The 14,243-nt window shown below is 42.9% G+C and overlaps 1 protein-coding gene across 6 annotated transcripts; it reads right to left on the reverse strand.

Moving 5' to 3' along the window:
• Window positions 1-2,050: 2,050 nt before the first annotated feature.
• On the reverse strand, window positions 2,051-10,250 carry LOC123114170 (translation initiation factor IF-2). Of its 6 annotated transcripts, none has more exons than XR_006456442.1 (3): window positions 9,351-10,215; window positions 2,677-3,021; window positions 2,051-2,571 (listed from the first exon to the last, which is right to left on the reverse strand). XR_006456442.1 is itself a non-coding variant. In XM_044535553.1 (2 exons), exons 1-2 carry the CDS (start codon window positions 10,155-10,157, stop codon window positions 3,956-3,958), a joined length of 813 nt encoding a protein of 270 aa, XP_044391488.1. In that variant the 5' UTR covers window positions 10,158-10,221; the 3' UTR covers window positions 2,051-3,955. The 6 variants fall into 6 exon arrangements, 4 of the variants coding, with proteins under 4 accessions (XP_044391488.1, XP_044391484.1, XP_044391486.1 ...); XR_006456441.1 differs by having other exon boundaries at window positions 2,051-2,595; XM_044535553.1 differs by having other exon boundaries at window positions 2,051-3,961; window positions 9,351-10,221.
• Between the last annotated feature and the right edge of the window lie 3,993 nt (window positions 10,251-14,243).

Here is a 14,243-nt window from a genome sequence, read left to right on the forward strand (position 1 = left end):
GCGACCCGAACCTGGGTAAAAGAGAGTTGTCATCGTCGTGTTGTCCGCTGCTGCTTCTGCTCTTTGTGCAATATGACCGTCCCCTCACCGAACCACAAAGGGCACCCTGCCCCATAGGTGATCGTGCTTCCACGCCGACAAATAACTATGTATTTTTAAAATTTACAACAGAGTTTTTTGTAATGTGGCAACTAAGCATGTTAATTTTTTTGGCAACTAAATACTTTTTATATGTGGCAAATAAGTACTTTCAAACCCTGATAACTAATTTTTTTTATAGTTTGACAGCTAAGCATGTAAAAATCTGACAACTTTTTGTTTGAGCAACCTAAAATCTGACAACTATAAGTGCTTGTAATCGGAAGTATGAACTTTTTTGACAAACTAAGCATCCCCACAGGAAAAAAATATACTTCAAAAGCAAAAGTTAATACTCCCTCCATTTCATAATGTATTGCGCCCGCGTTTCCCGAGATCTAATTTTGATCGTAAATTTAACCAACGAGACCGACTGCGATGGGAGCAAAAATTATACCACTGAGTTCCGACTGCGATGGGAGCAAAAATTATACCACTGAGTTAGTATAACTCAGTGGTATAATTTTTGCTCCCATCGCAGTTGGTCTCGTTGGTTAAATTTACGGTCAAATTTGAATCTCAAAAAGCGCAAGCACACTATATTGTGGAATGGAGGGAGTAATACAAAGGCGTTGTTTGTTAACAGTGGCTGCTTTTTTGAGCATTGCTATACAGCCGATACTTTTCAGACGACACACACACGAGGTGTCTCATCCAACCATCTGTACTTTTGTACCTAATGCATCGGGCAGTACTATGCACCGGTGCGCCGGCCCAAATTTGGGCCGGTCGTCCCACTACCGTCCGATTTGACCTACTACAACCGTCAGATCTCGATTTCCTCTCGTTCTTCCCTTCGGACGGGATCTGGAAAAAAAAGTCCCCAACCAGCCGGCGCGTTCCTCCCCTCGTCTCCTACGCTTGCCGGTGACCCGAGCCGCTCGTCGCTGCCTCCGCTGGTCGCCGTCATCGGCCACTGTGTTTCCCAGCAAGAAAAATCCCAACAAAAATAAAACACCATTGGTTTGCCGGTAGCAGCAAAAAACCATGCGGGTTCCAGCAAAAATTATACCCCACTGCAGCTGTAATGGTGCCGCTCCCAGTTCGGTTGCCGTTGCATCTCGTTTTCCAGCAAAATTGACCTCGCCCGTCGCAACAACTGACATTGTTGGTTCCAGCAAAACAACTCACCGCTTCCAGCAAATTGCATCATAGATTCCAGCAAAAAATTGTGTCTTCCTAGTTCCAGCAAATTGGATCACAGGTTCCAGCAAATTGAATCACTGGTTCCAGCAAAGAAAATCACCGGTTGTAGCATCACACTGCCTGTCACCGCGGTGCACGGGCGCACCACCGATTGCATCCCAAAAAATCTGTCGCCGGGTTCCAGCAAAAACTGTCACCGGTTGTAGCAAAAATTGATACGGCAAAACAAGATAGAAAGTTGCAAATCTCCAGCAAAAACGATCGCCATTTCCAGCAAAAAAAATCCGATGGTGGTAGCAAAACAAAACATCAGTTGTAGCATCGCGCCGTTTGGGCGCAAAATAATGCATTTCCTGCCGGGTCCAGCGCCCTTCACGAAGCCGGCAGCAGCACCGATGTTAGCCGGTCCCAGCACCGGAACCTCGAGGGGTTCAAACGCCGGCAACCAACAGTCCCAGCAACTGCCGGGCGTAGAATCTTTCATGGGTTTGCTACGGCAGCCACCTCTTCCCTTGGTACCATGGCTGTGAGAAGAGGTAGGTGAGGATATGTGTAGCGTGAGGAGGAAAAGGGAAAAAGGTAGGAGATAAGGGAGAAGCAAGTGGATGGACGAGAGCAGCCCAGGATGCGGCCTGGTCGAGCGATAGGATAAGCCTGGAGAAGCTTCGCGAGGGGATAAGCATTCATGTAGGATGTTTGATCGGGTTTCATCTGATGGCCCGCACGCGTCCGGCTGAAAGTTCGGCCGGCGCGCCGGGTGTAAACGTTTACCTAATGCATCTATAAACTAATATAAATAAATTCATAAACTTTTACACCTGCAGTTAAAATATACTCCCTCTGTAAACTAATATAAGAGCATTTAGATTATTAAAATAGTGATCTAAACGCTCTTATATTAGTTTACGGAGGGAGTACTTTTTATGGTTTGAGATCACTATAGTTTATAACCGACTCGGGGCCTGGACTGACTCCGCACAAAGCACCCACACACGCACACAACCAGAACTCTATCCACAAAATATCTACCCTTTAAACGTTGATGTCATTCACTTCCGTCTCTTCAGTGAATCCAAATATTCATGGAACAAAAACGTCTGCAGCGTCTGAGCCTCCACAACTGCAATAGTTGATGCAGCAGTTCATCCCCGTTCCCTTCTCCTTCCCTGAATCAAAATATTCATGGAATATAAGCAGCGTCTGTAGTCTTCAAACCAGCAGCTCCAATAATTGAGATTGAGGAAGCAGGTCTTCAGCCTCCGTCTCCTACACTGAATTGAACTATTCCTGGAACATAAACATCTCTGCCAACTGAAATCAGCACACCAATAAGCTTTATGGTTCAAACAAAATGCTTGTTAACTCAAATAATTAAACCAGCACATCATTAACCTTCAAACCAACAATTGCAATAGATGATGCAACCAAGGATACCATGCCGAATAAGGTGTGTCAATAGATGTTCCATTCACACAACGGTTGTTTGCCTTGATAAGGAGATCTCTCTACTTTGATACTCCCTCCGTCTCGAAATAAGTGACTCAACTTTGTACTAACTTATTTTGGGACGGAGGGAGCAACATTTGTTGCAGAACCTGAGGCTCACCAAACCAGTGTTACCATCCAAGGTTGTTACGCTGCTATAACTGCAAGCCCAACCATTGAGCACCACGGGCTTATCAGATGTCTTGAGTTGTGTGCTTCCTCCTCACATAGCTTAGAACAGACTTTTTTTCCCTAGAGAGAAACAAGTCACAGTCAATATTAGACACATCAAACATATGATAAAGAAACCAACAAAAAATATATATGCAAAAAGAATATAGACAAGAAAATAACAAGATATATTATGGTCAATGCGCGCAATATAATGCAAAATGAACCTAATAGTAAACTATCATCATATTTTATTAAATAAATATATATATTCACAAAATGGACAGCACTGAACTAAATAGAGAATCTAGAAATCAGATCTATTATTTTTGTAAATATATACTTACGAACAAAACAAAATAATCATTATATTCATTTTAATACGACTTGCTACGATGCAAACAACTTTTAATACTAACGGTTCATCATCTAAAAATTAACTATAACATTATAGTAGAAACATTTTGAAACCACCTCACTCATAGATAATCTATGTAATGATTAACAAATATTTTATTATTAAAATTTGAAAGCACCTCCCTTATAAGTGATATATATACAATTAACCAAGTAATGAGTACAAAACCATAAACCCACACAGGTTAACAAAATGATAATAATAATCATGTAGCACCATAAGCTTATCAGATTATGAGATAATAATCATGCAAGCCATACACGTTAACATCATGAGATAATAATTAAACCAAGGCATAACTTAGTAGCCTAACAATCTCACAAGTGAAAAAACATTAACATCTAATCACGCACATCTAATGAAAATCACTCATATAGTTAACAAATGCATCGAGTAACTATACTCTAATAGTGTTAATAAGATGTCACAATACGGTAAAATTTAAGTCAATGACTTCCCAGTTCCATCTGAAGCATCACAAGACGTAGCAAGGTTATGAAGCATGGTCATGTAATGGCAACATCAAATTAAATGATGAGTAGACGCAGTAGATCTATAGAAAGAAATCGTCTATTCGCATCCTCTCTGATCATCCTCCTACTCCTGAAAACAATAAGAATTACAAGTGTGAGCAAATATATGCATATACCCAAAAACAATATCAATTTTACAAAAATAAATATCATGAAAACCCAATCTTTGGCCACTTATAGCACAGAACATGCTACTTTATCTGAAGTAAACAATGCAAGCAACACTACAAAGAGCAACTCCAGCCGTTCGGCCCCCCAGGCGGCTTGAAAAATTGCCGCCTGGGGGCGAACCGGCGATAAAATCGGCCTGGGGCCGATCGGGGTCCCAGCCGCCGCCCCCAGGGTCGCCCCTAGACGCTTATTTTAACTTTTTTAAAAGAAACTTGGCTAAAATTCAGCAAGCACAACATAAACTTCGGCAACTTTAAAGCAGTTTTTACATGGCAAACTTAAAATTTACTAAAAAAAACAAGGCGGCGACTACAGGCCAAAGAACTCGCTGAACACGGTGGCGTCGCCGTCGTCGTCGTCCTTCTCCTCCTTCACGCGGATGCCACTGCTGGACCCCTGCCCGGGGTCGCCATGGCGGACTGGCGGCAGCGCGTCATCGTCGCTGTCGTCGAGAACAACGACGCCTCCCTCGTCGCGGCCCCGACGCCGAGCGGCGATCTCCTCCAAGGCGCGGCACTGGCGCTCCAACTCCAGCCACGCCCAGTCCTCTCGCGCCCACTTCATGGCCGCGGCGTCGTCGAGCCCCGGCTCCGTCTTGACACCGGCGAGGCCTGGCTCCGTCTTCATGGCGGCGAGCCCCGGCTCCGTCTTCGGCTTGACAAGGCGGGGAGGTGCCGAGGAGGAGGTGCGCCCGCCCTCGTTGATGACGATGCCGGCGCTGCGGGTGCGCTGGCCGAGCGGCGTCTCCGCTGGCTGGCATTGACGCTGAAGAGCGCCGGCAACCCAGAGGAGTGCGAGGAGCGGAAGGAACGGGAGGAGGAAGAGGAGCCGGTCCTCCTCGGCATCCATTGGTCGCCGCTCCGGCGGGGGACCGGGACGGCAGGGTACTTCAACGGCGGCTCGTTGCCGCCCTCGAGGTGCTGGAGGACGGCATGGAGCGTGCGGCCGGGGGCGCCCCACCACAGGCGGCGGCCGTCGCTGTTCTTGGTGCCCCGCACCAGAGGAGCGTTGTCCGAAGTACGCTGCCCACGCCTCCTGGTTGCCGGCGGCGTACTCCGGGAGGGCCAGTTGATCCTCCGTCAGCGACGCCCACACGCGCTGGACCTCGTCGTTGAAGTAGTCGGGGTGCGTCATCGGGCAGCGGGGGCACGGGGACGCCCCCGGCGCTGAGCCTCCACCGCCCCGGCGCGCGCATGTCGGGAGGCGTCGGGATGTTGGCGTCGAACAGGAGGTGCCGCCGCCCCATCGTCGGGCAACCTCTCGCCCATCGTCTGCAGTGGCTTTGAACGGGGAGAGAGAGAGGACAGAGTTCGTCGGCGACGGCTGTGCACGGGGGAGAGAGGGGCTGCGGGCGGGTGCGTCCTCCGGCGAAGGAGGTGCTGCTTTATATAGCGGCGGGGGGGAGGTGGGGCGGCGGCGTTGTGTGTACGCATGGTGCGAGGGGGCGTGTTACCGCACTGCGCCGACCCGTGAGGAATCAATGGAAGGCTGACCGGCGGCAGCCTTGGCATTGATTCCCCCACGGGAAACCAAGGCGTTGTGAGGACGACGAGGCAGGGGTCGCTGACTCGGCGGGCCCGCTGTTCATTCGCGCCAAAAACGATTGCCCCGGCGCCCCCGGGCGCCCCCCAGCGCGCCGGGTCCGGCCTGGTCCGCCGACGCCAATTTCGGGCCTAACCGTGGAAAAACGGGCTCCTAGGGGCGCGACTGGGCCTGTTTTCGGGCGCCGGCGCAAACAAATCGCCTTGGGAGGGCCTGTTGGGGGCGCGGCTGGAGCTGCTCTAAACCTTCTAAAACTAATATCCATACATGAATCAATTTATCTAAAGTATACAATTGCATGCAACGGTACTACGATGATGGCAAATTACTATTACTCTCTTGTAACCGAGACCACCACCATCTCTATCTCCGTCTATCGATTGATTGTGTGAATATGTGATACACAGATATGTTTGTGTGGATCCTTGTCAATTATCTATCTCAGAAATTCCTTTTGCATGTACATAGTCTAAATATAGACGAGGATATTCACATCTATATTCTGACAATAAAACTAAAATAATGAATGTTTGGAGAGCCATAATCTGTGTGAAAGGCGGTTGATATTTAATTATCATATCAAAATAAGTAATGTACAACATAACCAATCACAACTGATATGTGGACAGCTGATCATCAAAAGAAGGGCTACATAGCTATCACAGCCCACTTTATTGATGATAATTGGAACCTTAAGAGTGTTATCATGTGGTACTAAACTTATCAATGCTGCTGTCTTAAGATTATCAATGCTGCGATGTTGGACATATGAACGTTGTTGTCTAATAACTTGTCAATGTTTATTGTATGGTGTTGAGGTTCATTTATGTGCCAGCTCCACATATTGCAGAAGCTATAGCAAATGAACTGTATGAGACTTTGGTTGCTTGGAAATCTTGATGTGAAGCTTTCTTGTGTGACTTTGGATAACTGCGCGTCTGCACCTCAAATGACAAAGCAGTTGATCTGTTGCTGAATAAGATAGGGAAAGAGAACTAATGCTGAAAGGTATGATGCTTCACATGCGATGTAGTGCACATGTTCTGAATTTGATAGTGAAGAATGCTTTGGATGTGTTGAAAGCTGCTAAAAAATTCATGAGTGTAGCATTTTGGACAGCCACCCCAAAAAGAGTAGAGAAATTTGAGGAAATTGCTAAGTTTCAGAAAGTAAAAATGGGAAAACAATTGGTACTTAACTGCAAGACTAGATGGAACTCTACTTTCACCATGCTCCATACTGCTTCACCTTATAAGGCTGTGTTTGAGCGTGCAAAGAAGGTTGAGAAACTATATGACTGCTACCCTAGTGATGATGAATAGGCTTTTGCTTCTGATGTACTACCTCCGTTTCGAATTATAAGATGTTTTGGATATTTCAATATGGACTACCTACGAATTGAAATGAGTGAACAAACACATTAAAATAAGTCTATATACATCCGAATCAGAAAAAAGCTAGAACATCTTATAATTCAAGCAGAGGGAATAGTAAAGAGGCTAGAGCTATTCTCTGAAATAACTGAATTGTTCTCTGGAACTGATTGCTTCACTGCCAATATTTATTTCCCCAAGATTTGTGAAATCAAAGAGGAAATGAGACAGTGGTACACTGTGGTGATGCAATTATAGAAGATACGACAGTTTGCATGCATGAAAAGCTTGATAAATATTGGTCTGACATCAAAGGTCTCATGGGTATGGCTACTCTTCTTGAAAGAAGATCAAAAATGAAATGTTGCTTGTTTGCTTCTCTATCCTACATGATGTTACTCCTGAGGCCTTGTTTGGTGGAGGAGGTTTGGGGAGGTTTGGAGGGGAATATCCCCGCAGGGCTCAAAATCCTCAGAAATCCTCGTCGGCCCATTTGGCACGCAGGGATTGGCCAGGCCAATCCCCTTTGATCCCCACGAATCCCTCCCAATCGACGTGGTACAGAAAACCCCCGGAGCCACCCAGGGAACATAGAAGAGTTGGACGCTTGCTATGCTGCTGCTGTTGTAGAAAGTTTAACCAAATAGAGGGATTTCTCAAGGGAGAGGGATTAGTGGAGAATTGGGGGGATTGGGTGAAGGAGAGGGATTCACCCAATCCACTGAAATCCCCCTCTCCACAAACCTCCCCAATCCCCTTGTATCAAACAAGGCCTGAAGAGTGTCATGGTCATGCTTCAGAAGTCATTGCTTCATTATGTAGCTTGTTGGAAGAATATCAGGTTGACAACAATGAAGATGATGCGGAATCATCACATTCCTCAAGGGCAGCACCAAAAGATACAGCTTTAATGTCAATTCTCAATGCACGCGTTGCTCAGAAAAGGCCAGCAACCTATAGGTCTGAGTTAGATCAGTACTTGATGGATGATTTGGTCCCATTGAGCAAAGAACTTTGATGTGTTGGACTTGTGGAAAGTGGCTGGTAGACGCTATCCCACATTGAGAAAAGTAGCAAGAGACATTTTTGCTATTCCGGTAACAACAGTTGCATCAGAATCTGCTTTTAGCACAAGTGGCAGGGTTCTTAGTGAGTATCACAGGTGTCTTAAGTCTTAACTCCTCACATGTTGGAGGCACTAATGCGCTCACAAAATTGGCTTAGGAACAAGTACAAATGTTAGCTAACTTGTTATCTGTGTTGTTTAACTTCCGTGTTGTGTAAACATAGCTCATTGCTGACTTTTTTTATTTGCATAGATGCTCCCAAAGGTGATGCTATAAGTAAGACATTCAAGAGGGGATGCAGGTGAAGTCCCGGAAATACATATGAATAGATGTAGCAGTATGTTTCATTTCGTCTTTTAACTATGGTCTCATTGCCATGTAGGATTTGGCACTTTGACTGCCACAAGAATAAGCTCAAGCTACTGGTGTCTGCTCTATTGGCTATTGCTCATGATTCCTGAAGCTGGTCTTTGATCATTGAATGATGAATTCAACTACCGTGCTTAAGAGGTGCTTAGGTGCGCTTATTAAGTGTTTTTGGGAAGAGCGGGATTCTGCCTGTTTCAACATAGGGAAGGAAGAGGAACAGTTGTGGCGAGTGAGGAGGAGTTCCAGATCCATGACAGGGGAAGGAGAGCAGTTCAAGTTGAGGGAGAAGATGGCCCCCGATAGCAGATCTGGGCTTTGACCAATATGAAAGCCCACCTAAAAAAACCTCTCCATGCCATCCAGACGGCCCACCTTTCTCCACACCATCCCGACCGTCCACCAGAAATAGCAAAGGTGGTTTATGCATAGGCACCATGAACCTATAGTGATAATATGATTAAAAAAATGAACCTACAGTGATAAGGTAACTACCTTATGCATAGGCATTAATTTTGGGGCATGCCACCTATAATGATAAGCTAAGAAACACCAGTACATCCTGAGTATAGCAAATCTGTACCGGATACCATAACTAATACGGATTCGTCTCCGATACATGGCTGATACATAGCAGTGAACTGTATCAGCAATAAAAACAAAGAAGTTAACTCCCGACACATGTTGGATACTTCTAATGATACTTCCAAGATATCGACCAGTCCAGCAAGACTAAACCCTACTTTCCCAATACAGTGCATTTTAGGCGATAAGGTAACTACGCCCCTAAAGAAGTGAATATATATAGAATTATAGATATGGTTTAGAAATATCTTACTTCATCTGAAGTAAACAATTACAGCCAAAACTATAATGGATGGTGCCATGGTGCATAATCAAATAAGAAATTTCGCAAATATAACTGATTTTGAAAACATACCAGTGGGCCTGCCGAGGTAAATGGGCTGAAAAGATGACGGACGGCAGGTGGCTCTTCGTTGAACCTAGTGACGAGATCAGTGACAGCCGCAACCGCCTGACGAAGCTCTGCTAAACCATAGCTGAGAGCATCCCTGGTCGGGCCATACAGTACTGCGGCTCTTTGCAGGAAATCCTCTGCATTCTCGTTGAGGGCATGTAATTCAAGAAGCTCAACTATAGTGTTAACCCCAGCGTTCCTTATATGACCCTTTATCCTGTTGAGTTCCCTGCCAGCATACTGAAGGAACGATGACAGAGGCCTTGACTGAGCACGATCAAGGGATGCCAGTATCCAAGCATCAAAATCGGGCCGTGAGCTCTGCAGCCTTAGCGTGATATCTCTAGCGTACTGCAGAGATCCACGCTTGGGATAGAACCTTTCATGGAAAATATCAACGACCTTACGGTGCCCAAACTTCACCGCAGCTGTCGTGAGGATCCCCACGTTGCCCGCAATGACACCAGTCTGTAGGTCGTTCGCGAGCTTGGCAAGGGTGCCAGCCCGCTCCCGCAGATCCTCGAAGGTCGTGCAGGTGGCCCGCAGGGAGCTGAGCAGTAGCTGCGCGTACGTAGGCAGACGAAGCCACGGCTGCTCATCCCCGCCACCGCCGGCCCCTCCGCCGCCAGCCGCGCCGCCGAACGCCCCTCCACCAGCACCGCCACCGCCGACCCCTCCGACACCAGCCCCGCCGCCAAACGCCCCTCCCCCGAACGCCCCGCCGCCAGCCCCGCCACCGAACGCCCCTCCGCCGCCTGCCGCCGCCATCACCGCCAGGTACAACCGGATCCGCGGCGCCGTCGAGTGTGTGGGGGAGGGGGAGCGGATGTGCGAGAGCGTGTGGAGTGGGGAGAGGGGTGGGGTGAGGATACCTAGCGTCCTTGGGCAGCTCCTGGGCCGGCCAGCAAGAGCTTCGTTTTCCGCACGCGCTCACCTTACGTGATTCTTTTGGGCCCTGTTTTTTTTCTTGCTCGGAGCTTCTCGCCCACATAGACCATTCTAAAGATTCTCAAAAAAAACATACACCATTCTAAATAGAAAGAAAAATAATCTCGTTTGTAGTAGGGCATTTTCGATACCGAAATCAAACTTTTGTTTCAAAAATTCTGAAAACAATATACACGTATACAAGGAAGGAATCTAAAAATATGAATACTGATTTACTTTTTAAACCGCACACCATCTGGCATTTTCCTTTTTTTGTATTTCTTTTATTCAATTTTCCATTTCTTTTATTCCATTCTTCATTAATTTTTATTTGCTCCTCTTCCATTCTATTTCTTATTTTTTTGTTTATTTTTGTGTATTCATAGGGTTTTTTTATTTTTCATTGTTCTTATTGAGTTTTGCTTATTTTTATATTTTTGTTTATTTCTTAAATGCATGCTAACTTTTCTAATACACGCTCAACATTCTTTTTGCATCATGTTGAGCATATTTTCAATATACACTTAACATTATTTGAATACATCTTGAACATTTGTCAAATGTACAAACGCTTTGTAAATACATGATGCACAATTTTCAAACACGTTGAATACTCTTTTAAAGACATATCTAACATGATTCATTTTTCGTTTAACATTTTTATTCATTTTTTTTAATTTTTGTTATTTTTTATTATTTGTTTTTTGAAACAATTTTCTGATTTCATTTTTAATTCTGTTTTTCTTTTCTCAGTTTCCCTTTTTTGTTCATCATGTATAAAAAAATCAATTTTATTTTCCCAAAACTATTGTTATGTACTTAAAGAAGGTTAATATCATATTACCAAAAAAACTCAGCTTGTATTTTAAAAACAGTAGTGTATTAAAAATAGTCCGCCATATATACTTTTAAAAATTGAACATGTATTAACAAAATGGTCGTTTTGTCCAACACTTCTATCATGTATTAAAAAAATTGTTCAAGTGCATCTAGAAATTGTTCATCGAGTATTTAAAAAATGGTCATTGTTTATTTGACAATGTTAAACATGTATTTTGAACTGGTTCATTGTGCATTTCAAAATATGTGATTACGAAAAAATGCATGAACTTTTCTTAAATAAAAATGAAAAAAATTAAATAGTTTTTAAAATACATGATGGACATTTTTTTTAATACGGGATGAACATTTTCTTGATACTAAATGAACACCTTTTAACGTTCATGGACACTTTTTAGGTAAGAGATGAATTTCATCAAAGTACAATTTGAACATTTTTAAATATGCAATGTACATTTTTTTAACATGCGACAACCCGTTTTGAAATACACAATGATTAAATATTCTAAATACATATTGAATATATTTTTAAATGCATGTCAAACAATTGATTAGAGTACTAAAATATAAATATTTTCCAAATATATGCTTTTATGATATTTCTAAAAGTAAAGAAATTTGAAACTATAGGGATGTTTGGGCCCGACATGACCATTCTAAGTTGGGGTTTTTAATAGGGTGTTCTGGAGGCCAAAATTTTAAAAAAGAAATGAAAACTAAACCTTTTTAATTACAAAAATGCTGAAAAAATAACACGGAAGTAATGTATGTGTATTTTCAGAATTTTTTGTAAGATAAAAGTATGGAATTTGACACTTTTCAAAATTCAGCCTCCATGGAGCTCGGCCTCCATTTGGCATCTCGGGTTATTTTTTGTTTCTGGTTTTGAATCTCTTTTATTTTTCAGTTATCCATTTCTTTTTTAAATATCTTTTCATTTTTATGGTTTCCTCTTCCTTTCTTTTTCTTTTTATATTTTTATCTTCGTCTATTCTAGGTTTTTGTGTTTCTTTTCTGATTTTTTTATTGTTCTTTTTTGTTTTTTTGTTGGTCGAAGGAGCCCGACAAAAAGTGTCGCTCGTGGCTTCGGATGGCAAGGCGGCGCGGAATTATTTTTCGACGAGGCTTTGGGAAACCGGCCATGATCTTCAGAAGACGGCATAGTCGATTCGCCCTAGACCTAGAAGCAGCCAAACTCGAGAAAAGAGGAGTCAGGAGGACTTGTTGAAGACAAAGAAGGTAAAGGTAATCAAGAAGAAGATGCCAGGTTGTGATTGTTTTGGCTCTTCGAAACCACGAACCAATAGGATCTGGCACGGGTGCTAGTCACTATTTATGGGCTATACGGTGGGCTAGAAGGGAAGGCCATCCATGATAATGAATTCCAAAGTCCTACCTTGACGTGGTGCTTTATAAACAGATACTCCCTCTGTTCCTAAATATAAGTCTTTTTAGAAGTTTCAAATGGAGTACAACATACGGATGTATATAGACATATTTTAGAATGTAGATTCACTCATTTTGCTCCGTATGTAGTCCTTTGTTGAAATCTCTAAAAAGACTTATATTTGAGAGCGGAGGGAGTACTTTGAAGAGCTAGAGGTAGCTTAGTCTCGGTCGTCCCATACTGGGACCTTTTCTGCTAGGCAAAATAAGATAGGCAAGTGGATTCCCCCTGAAGGAGAAGCGGCAAAGATGAACGTCGATGGTGGTCTATCACGCCTTGGTGATAGGGGCGCTGCGACGGTGGTATGTAGAGACAAGTAGGGAAATTATATTGGGGCTTCAGTTGTAGTTTTTTATTGTCTGGTGGTCGACCCGGTGTCTCTAGAAGTTTATTGTGTGCAATGAGGCACTTGTGCTTGCTCAAGATCTTCATATTCAACAGATGGCCATAGCCTCGGACTGCCTCGAGGTGGTTACAAATATCAAGCCGGGGGTGGCTACCAATGCTTGTGTTTTGGAGGAAATTAATTTTAGAATGAGAGACTTCAGTAATGTTAGCTTTCGTTTCGAGTCTAGAGATTGTAATTTTGAAGCACACTCCTTAGCAAAGGTTGATGCTTCGTTATCTGTCGGTTGTCATGTGTGGCTAGGGATGGTTCTGGACATTGTTTGTATGCCCTATTCTTTACAGATTGAATAAAGTCACTGGTTGCCCTAAAAAGACAAAGGAGGTCGGATGTGAGGACTCCTCCACCGCTTTAACCAACTAGGGGATCCTATTTTTCGGTTCTTTATTTTTCTTTTTTTTGTATTCATCATTTATAGCAAAAATGCTCATTGTTTCCCCAAAACGTTCTTGTGTATTTAAACAAGGCTCATGTCGTATTATAAAAAACACTCAACTTGTATTTAAAAATGTTCACCACTGTGTTAACAAATGTTTGTCATATACTTTAAAAAGGTTGATATTGTATTATGAAAAGGTCATGGCTTTTTCCAAAATTGTTCATCAAGTATTAAAAAGAATTGTTCATGTGTATCTAGAAAATGTTCATCATGTATGTCAGAAATGTTCATTATTTCTTCAACAATGTTCATAGAGTAATTTGAAAAGGTTCATTCTGCATTATAAAAATATGTAATTTTAAAAAGCATGAATGTCTTTATATAAAAACTATGATTTTTAAATAGTTTTTTAAAAATACATGATGGAGAATTTATAATACACAATGAGCAGTTTCTTAATACGGGATGAACATTTTCTTGATACCAACTGAACACTCTCTTCAATTCATGGACATTTTTTAGATATGAGATTAATTTGGTAAAATACATGTTGAACTATTTATAAATACACAATGAACATTTTTAATAGGTGATGTACATCTACTATTAAAGAGGAGATATGTCGTCATTGAAGGAAATATGCCCTAGAGGCAATAATAAAGTTATTATTTATTTCCTTATATCATGATAAATGTTTATTATTCATGCTAGAATTGTATTAACCGGAAACATAATACATGTGTGAATACATAGACAAACATAATGTCACTAGTATGCCTCTACTTGACTAGCTCGTTAATCAAAGATGGTTATGTTTCCTAACCATAGACATGAGTTGTCATTTGATTAACGGGA

Source organism: Triticum aestivum, chromosome 5B (assembly GCF_018294505.1).
Source record: "Triticum aestivum cultivar Chinese Spring chromosome 5B, IWGSC CS RefSeq v2.1, whole genome shotgun sequence".
Classification (NCBI taxonomy): Eukaryota; Viridiplantae; Streptophyta; class Magnoliopsida; order Poales; family Poaceae; genus Triticum; species Triticum aestivum.

What these genes read in the sequence shown, in the direction of transcription:
- LOC123114170 (XM_044535549.1), bottom strand. Translation starts at nt 10,157, where the DNA reads ATGGCGGCGGCAGGCGGCGGAGGGGCGTTCGGTGGCGGGGCTGGCGGC. An exon ending in TTACCTCGGCAGGCCCACTG is followed by an intron (nt 3,022 to 9,350) that starts GTATGTTTTCAA and finishes GTTTCTCTCTAG; the next exon opens with GGAAAAAAAGTCTGTTCTAA.